Source organism: Macaca thibetana, chromosome 6, assembly GCF_024542745.1.
Source record: "Macaca thibetana thibetana isolate TM-01 chromosome 6, ASM2454274v1, whole genome shotgun sequence".
Classification (NCBI taxonomy): domain Eukaryota; kingdom Metazoa; phylum Chordata; class Mammalia; order Primates; family Cercopithecidae; genus Macaca; species Macaca thibetana.
The window spans coordinates 170186485-170194584 of NC_065583.1; the positions used below are offsets into that span (position 1 = coordinate 170186485).

Consider the following 8100-nt stretch of genomic DNA (forward strand, 5'->3'; position numbering starts at 1 on the left):
GGGGTGAGGTGACACAGGGCGGGGGGACAGTAAGTTAAGTTTGAGCAGGAGGTATGTAGAAATTCCAGCACTGAAAGTGTGTGAAATCTGTAGATTTGGGGCCTACTCCATTGTGAACTTAGAGGCAAGGTGAAAGTGAGGGTGAGAATCTTATTCAGGACATGAAGAAGGAAGCTAATCTCCCTTTGAGAAAACCTGCCCCTTGGATCACAGATGAAAATGTCCTCCCAGTAGTTTTGGGAGTTTTGTGGGTATGGGTTTTCTGTGGTTTTCTTTTTTAAGCAGTTGCATGTTATATCTCGTTCGATTTAGTTATGGGAATGTTTAATGTTCTACATGAAGCCACTTTCACTTGCAGGAATCCAGACGCTCTGCAGTGCCCCATCGTCTTATGTGGATGGCGGGGAAAGGCCTCCATTCGAACTTTTGTGCCCAAGAATGAGCGGCTTCATTATCTCAGGATGATGGGGCTGGAGGTGTTGGGAGAAAAGAAGAAGGAAGGGGTTATCCTCACCAATGAGAGTGCAGCCAGCACTGGACAGCCAGAGAATGAGGTGCCTGAGGAACAGAGAGCAGGAGAACCCAACAGCCCCGATGCAGAAGAGGCCAACAGTCCGGACGTGACAGCGGGCTGTGACCCTGCGGGCGTCCCCCCACCCCGGTGAGCAGGCCCAAGGCAGTGGGGGCCCACATCCCTCACACACAAAACTGGCCTTTTCGTGTCACTGGTGTCTGAAACCGAATCCAGAACAAGCCTGTGGCCTGTGAAGCGTCTGTTTCTAATGCCTGCAGACTGGTGGCACGATAGGAGGCTTCTGAATGGCCAGGACCGCTTTCTTGTGGAGCGGATGAAAACATATTCTTTTAGCGTGTTAGAAATCACTCGTTTTACTTTGTTTCTTTGGCCAAGCTGGGTCTAGTCTTTCTGTTGCTGGGAATAGACATTCAGAAGTCGTACTTCTATCAAGAAACAGAACTCCCCTTGCGGAAATTTCAGGTCTCTTGTTGAGCCTGTATTCGTCTTAAGGTCCAGTATTTTTTTAATTATTACTTATAGAAAGAATCTATAAATTCCTGGGGAAGTGTGTTATAAGCTTTAATAATTACATTGAGTTACACATTAGTAGTGTGACATTAACATGCGGTGGGGTTAATATCTGAGGCCTCAGATGACTGTGCCTTTTGGAATAAAGGGTAAAATAAACTCCAGAGTAAGAGCTGTATTGTGAATTGTCATACTTATTATTGAGGGGGACTTATGTGCTTTTATTGAATGGAGTGCTTTACAATTTTTATTTTTAAATGGGGTTGGGATCCTTGAAATATTTAAATAAAGTCATTAATGATAAAACATATACGTGTGATTCTTGTTTTCGCTCTTAGGAAGCAGAAAGAACAAACTGACTGTGGCCCAATGGCAGTGTTAGAATACATCCTTGTTTTCTCCAGTGAAAGCAGTTTTACTGTGAAGGCTGCCGTCTCCCTGTCTGCCTCATTTTGTGTGTTGGTCTGTACAAACACCGACCACACACTGCCTTTGGTGGGTTTGTCTCTAGAGTCTCCACTCTGAAATACTTTGAAGCTCTGTGTCGTGAAGAGCTCCTGTTTCTTTTTCGCCCAAATTCTCCACTGAACATTTCTCTGCATTTGCGTTTGCATCTTCTGGTGTGTCTGCGTGTCACTCAATTTTTTCTGAACCCTTTGTCAGTCGCAGACGTGTTCCGTTACCCCCTTGCTCCTGTGGTATTTCCTGGAAACAGAGGCCCTCTTTGCAGCTCGCAGCATAGGCGTCAGAAGTGCAGATGCAGGTCAACCAGCAAGCTCGCTCCGGCGGCCCGGTAATGTCTTTTGCAGTCACAATGTCCAATTTTTGTCTGGGGTGACACCTGTTGCCTTTGGCGGTCTTGTCTCGAGTTCAGTCCAGTCTGAAACAGTTCCCAGTCTGTCTCTTATGACTGAGACAGTTTTGCAGGATACCGGTCAGGTAGTCTGAATGTGCTTCAGTTTGGGTTGGTCTGACGTGTCCCTGTGATTAGTGCATTTTTGACAGGAATACCACAGAGGCGGTGCTGTGTTCTTTTCGCTGCATCATGTCAGGAGGCTGATGATGTTGGTTTTTCTCTTTACGGTGCTGGTGAAGTTTTTGTGGTGTTTTTTGTTTTATTAATATGGTGTCTGCCTGCTGAGTTTCTCCACTGAAAAATTTGTAAGTATTTTGCAAGGAGACATTTCAAGACTCTCTTCCTCTCTCTCATCAAACTTTTAGCTGCCAGCTTTAGTGTTTCTTGATAATTCGCCTTGGCCAGTTTTTACTGCGATAGCTACAAATGATTTTCCCCCGTTTTTCCTCCCTTCTACATCATTAGTTTTCATTCTACATAGAATAAGCACACCTCTCTCTTTTACTTCTTTATTCATTTCTATCAGTATGGATTCAAGGATTCCATTTTATTCCGTCATTTGTTTATTTTTACTGTCATTTATTTTGGTTCTCGGGTTGTCCCGGAATTGGCCAGTGGGAAGTGTTTCCAGTCAGTTTCAGTGTCCTTGTACCTGCCCCATTATCAATAAAGGATACTTGCTGGTCCAGGCCCTGGACTGGGGATACTGGGCACGGTGGGGACCTGGGGGCCACACAGGTGTTGTGGGGATGGGGTTAGTGCTCTTGGCATCCTTGTCCTCCCTCAGCCCCCAGAACGTTTAGGGGAGTGAGATCTTGGTCTATTGAAGGAGATTGTTGGAAGATACTTCTCTGGGGAAACTGTCCAGCTCCAGAAAAGCCGTAAGACAGCGGCCTTAGGGTTCCTGGGAAATGGCCCACTCTTATCACCCTGTAGCTACGCTCAAAGCAAGGAGTCACTTCCGCACAGCACTGCCTGTGAGCACCTTGCCTTGTTAGAGTAGACAACCCCGGGTAACCAGACCTGAGGGCAACCAGACCTGTGAGCACCTGAGGGCAGCCTCCAGCATTGGACACAGAGGTCAAAGACAACAGAGCAGCAGCTAGCAAGCACAGACCACACAGGGAGGAGAAAACTTAAAACTTGAAAAATAAGGTGGACAGTTACGGTGCATGGATAAGCCTGAGGAAACATTCAGGAGAAGACTGTTCCTAACATGAAGGGTTTTCTTTCTCTAACTTTAATCAGCATTTTGATAAGGGTCTTCCAATTCCCAAAGAGTGCACTGCAGAAGAAAAGACACTGGCTGAAGAAGGATTTTTCGCTTCCGCCCAGGCAGGCTTGTCTGTGATGAGGGCCTCTCTGAAGTAGCCAGCCCCATGGGCTGGGAATCGCGGTTGCCTTCTGGTAGGGGTGTTTAAATGGGAGAAAAACTTTTTACGGAAAACTCTTTGTTTCCTTTGAACTTTGACATACCTGTAGAGTAGATGAATAAAGTAAATTTCCTAAAAAAAAAAAAGGACAACTTTGAGCCAGCAAGTCCACTTCACAGGCCCGCAGATGAGTCAAATGCATCTGCAGAGTCATCTGATGCAATGTTGTTGATAATAGCAGAAACCCAAAAGCCCCTCAGCATCCACGACGAGGCACTGGGATACAATGGTGCAGAGCCCCCAAGTGGACACTGGCCAGCAAAGGGGCTAAAGCAGCTCACTGTGTCCTGGAGTCCAGTGACCACGAAGAAAAAAAAGCAAGGTGTAGAGAAGAATGTGCATTCTGATGCCATTGTGTAAAGGGGGAAATACGCAGGCTTAGAGACAGACGTGCTTTTGAATTTGCATAAAGTAACTGGAAGGATACAGAAGAAATTGACGGTATTGGTTGTCTCTGAGGAGGGGATCTATGTGGACTGGGGCCAACGTTAACAAGATTTTAAATACAGATGCTCTTCAACTGACAATGGGATTATGTCTTGATAAGGCCAGCATAAGTTGAAAATGTCCTACATCAAAGTGCATTAAGTACACCTAGACTACCTTCAGCATGCTCAGAACAGTTCATGCCACAGTTGGGAAAATCATCTGGTAACACAGTCCCCTGCAGAGGGTTGGTTGTTGACCCTTGTGATCACGTGGCTGATGGAGCAACTCAGGACCACGGCCCAACGTCACAAGGATATCGACTCCAGATCACCAGCCCAGGTAGAGATCAAAATCCAAAGTACAGTTTCCAATGAATATGTGTTGCTTTCCTACCACCATAAAGCCAAAAGGTCATGAGTTGAATTGTAAGGCAGGGGCCCTCTCTATTAAAACGTGGTAATCTTAGATCTCTTCAGTTAGGAAGTGAGTAAGTGCTGCAAAAGAGATATCTGTGTCTCTGTGAGCCCAGAGGACAAAATTCTTACTGGGCATCCACAAGTCTGGGATTGTATATATACACGCTTCACCCTAGCAAATGGCACTCCATTCTCTAGCACTTCTCAGGAAGTGGGTTTGGGACGTCTCTGTTCTTGCTCACTTTGGCAGATGCTGAGCAGCCTGGGGTGGAGGGTGAGGGGCTTGACTGCTGGCTCTGCCGCGGTGGCCTGCGGGCCTCCACAACAGCCCCTTTGACCAGCGCCTCCGGGGTTCATGTCCTGGTGCATTCTCCTATGTGTGTGGGCTGCACCTTATGACTTGCTTCTAATTCATAGAATGACGATGGGGTGTCACTTCCAATGAGATTATATAGAAGACTACGACTTCTGTCTTGGTGGTGATACTCTTGTGCTGTGTTGGGGTCCCCAAGACCCACCCCTGGGTTTGGTGAGGACTCCCAGGACTCAGCACATAGTCCTACTCTGCTATGATTTATTACACAAAAGGCTTGTGAATGAATGCAGCAAAGGGAAAGGCACATGGGGTAACATCTAGAAAAAAACAGGTGCAGGCTTCCGAGAGTCCTCTCCCAGAGGAATCAAACAGGACACACTTGATTCCCCCAGTGAGTTGTGATTACACATGAAAAGTGTTGTCTTTTAGGGAAGCTCATTAGAGACTCAGTGCTCAGGGAGCTTACAGGGGTCATGTGGGCACCTTCTGTCTCGCACCTCCAACATTCCAGACCCTGGCAGGGAAAGCAGGCACTCAGCGTATTGTTTGCATAAACAGTTTAGGTACAGTGAACCACTTACCAGTTGGGATGGTGGGAACACTCCCAAAATCCAAGTTCCCAGAGGCCAACTAAGGTCCAGTCTTGCATTCAGGCCTTTTTAGGGAGCGTGGCCTTGGGCCTGCTGGGAAAAGTCCTCACACCTGCCTTACTGCGATGAAGTAAGGTGTGGCATTGGAAAAGCAAGGAACTGGGGCCCTTAGTTCAGCAACTGCCTTGGACCCTAATCCAGCCAACAACCCCTTACGTGAGCTTGGAAACAGATCCTGCCCTAGTTGAGGCTTGAGTTGACCCACTTCTTGAGAGATGTTAACTTTAAAAATACAAAACCACTGTATTAGCCTGTTCTCATGCTGCTAATAAAGACATACCCGAGACTAGTAATTTATAAAGGAAAGAAATTTAATTGACCCATGGTTCCACATGACTGGAGAGGCCTCACAATCATGGCAGAAGGTGAATGAGGAGGAAAATCACGTCTTACATGGTGGCAGGCAAGAGAGCTTTTTCAGGGGAACTCCCATTTATAAAACCATCAGACCTTGTGAGACTTATTCACCACTATGAGACCAGTGTGAGAAATCACCGCCCTCATGATTCAATTACCTCCCACCAAGCCCCGCCCACAACACATGGGAATGATGGGAGCTACAATTCAAGATCAGATATGGGTGGAGACACAGCCAAACCATATCAACCACAACGAATACATTTAGAAAACAGAGGAGACTTTATTTCTTGCAAAGGTTTCAGCCTGCAAGGTGGCCATCCTGCAGCCTGGGAAGCACAGCCTCCAGCCAAGACCGGAGAGAAACACGTTGGAGGAAGGGAAGCTGGGACAGGAGCTTTAAGGTTGAACTGGTTGGCTAAACATGCATATTGAACAGGTGACAGGAGGAGCTATGAATATTCGTGATGGTCCTGGCACATGTGTACGGGACAAACATGCGTGTAACATACCACCCATGTTCACTTTGGGATGGAGACTTAACATTTAAATGTACTACAGTTAGACCCTATATGTCAAAAGGTCTTTTCAGGACATGAAGGCGTCCAAGTGTGCAGCCAGCCAGGACCAGTTCATGGTCAGGAGAAAGTTACTGAAATCAATCTCTTTGTACTACAGGCTCTTTGAAGTACTACAAAGAGATTTCAGTAAGTTCAAGTCAAAGCTGCAGTTATGGCCGGTGGAACGGGGTCAGTTAGTCAATGTCTCCGAGCCGGATGAGCTGGAATTGTTTAATGTATCTCAAGGCCAGTGCTTGTTTAGTTGCTAGAGAAAAAGAAAAAGCCATGGTGGTTAGAAGAACGGGTAGGGATGTGTGACTTAACCCTTGCCTGGCATGGCTTTGGGTCCTGTTTACAATCTGGTCTCTTACTGCCACAGAGTCCATTGGCCAGTCTTACGTTCTCTATTTTAACATTAATGTCGGTCAGTTGTGTCTAAACCACAAAAGGGAAGGGGTAGAATGAGGTGTGTCTGACCTCACATCTCATTATGGCTGGGAGCTGAGTTTTAAGGTTTTTCTGGGGTCCTCTTGACCACAAGGAGTCCATTCAGTCAGCAGGGGGCTTAGAAGTTTAGTTTACAGAGACTTTGAAGCAGAAGACCTAGTTAAGCCAGCATTCCTGACTGCAGAAGTTGTGAGATATTAAGTATTGTTTCAAGCCACTACATCCTGGGGTAATTTGTTACAGAGCCATAGATGACTGATACAGTCCCTTTCTTCTTGACTGTATGGCCCTGGGCAAGTTTCTTAACATCTCTGGGCCTTTATTACCTCATTATAAAATGGGCAGATGGTAGCACCTACCCGAAAAGGTGTGCTGAGGCCTGAGTTAGTGAATACGTGTGTTGGGAAAAAGCTGAATGTTGGAAGAAGCTGAGGCAGGACTTGCATGTCCGACATAATGTAAATGAGTCTTGGAACATGTCTGGGGTCCAGGGTCTAAAACCCCTTTTGGCCTTTGGAACACCAAGCTCTGTGCTAAAGGGTAGAAGGCTACCCTGACGAACCGTAATCTAAGCCCAGGGCATAAAATCCCTGGTGGCTTGGATAGAATCCAGGGCTCATGGCTCTGGAATGTGTCTAGACTTGCTGGCTCCTTGCTCCTTGCTCTCTCAGGATGGATTGATTGTTGAGTTAAAAGAACCTGCTCTCCATTATCTCAAGTAGCAGAGCAAATGCTAAACCATCCGCACCTGTAAATCATGTGCTTTATGCAACGCGCCCTTTGACCCCCACGTTCTCGCTGCCTGTTTCTCTGTTGGATTACCAATAAACAGCGTGGGCTCCCAGAGCTCGGGGCCTTCGCAGCCTCCACAATCGCGATGCCCTCCTGGTCCCAATTTACGTCTCAAACTTTTTCTCAATCCTTTGACTCTGCCAGACTTCGTCGCCCCCACGACCTGGTGTTGGATCTGATCACCCCAACAAATGTGCAGTGCACTGAGAATGGCACCCGACAGCTAGTGTTTCAAGGTGGGGGCTGGTTGGGGTGCGAGGTGCTAAGACTGCACATTTACTGATAATCATTTATTTATCTATTTGCTAGCAAATAAAACTTTTTGATTGGGGGATCCAAAGATGAGGTGGGTGAAGCATATAGAACGTAAATGTCGTCTTTGCTCACATATTCGGCTGCTGCAAAATCTTCAGTACTAGCAGAAACTAACATAGTCATTGAATCACAGCCCTGAGAACCAAGGAGCATCACATAGTTCATATATTCTTGTTCTAATTTCCTTGTGTCAGTCTGGGAAGAGGTGCCTCATGCCCTTCTGTTGAGCTGTTAGTGGCAGGGCACCCCGGAGCTGGTTGCAGCAGGAAACAGAATTGCATTACTGCTTTTTAATGTCAAACACGAATTTCTACTACCTACCTCTCACTTCCTCAATGCCAAGCTTCAACATCAAAGATTATGTTAAAGTACCTTATGAAAAACTAATAAAAACTAGAAAACATTGGCCCTGTGCTCCAAGTATCCAGGCACCTGGCAATTGATGCAAATTTGTGTTCTAATTAGGTAATTAGGTTATTTATAA

General features: G+C 46.4%; 1 protein-coding gene across 1 annotated transcript in view; it reads left to right on the forward strand.

Moving 5' to 3' along the window:
- NSUN2 (NOP2/Sun RNA methyltransferase 2) overlaps positions 1-1355 on the forward strand; it is a 34640-nt gene extending 33285 nt beyond the window's left edge. The window contains exon 19 of the mRNA XM_050792934.1: positions 359-1355. Coding sequence (XP_050648891.1) covers positions 359-665 — 307 coding nt within the window. The 3' untranslated portion in view covers positions 666-1355. The remainder of the gene's footprint in view (positions 1-358) is intronic.
- Positions 1356-8100: the final 6745 nt, after the last annotated feature.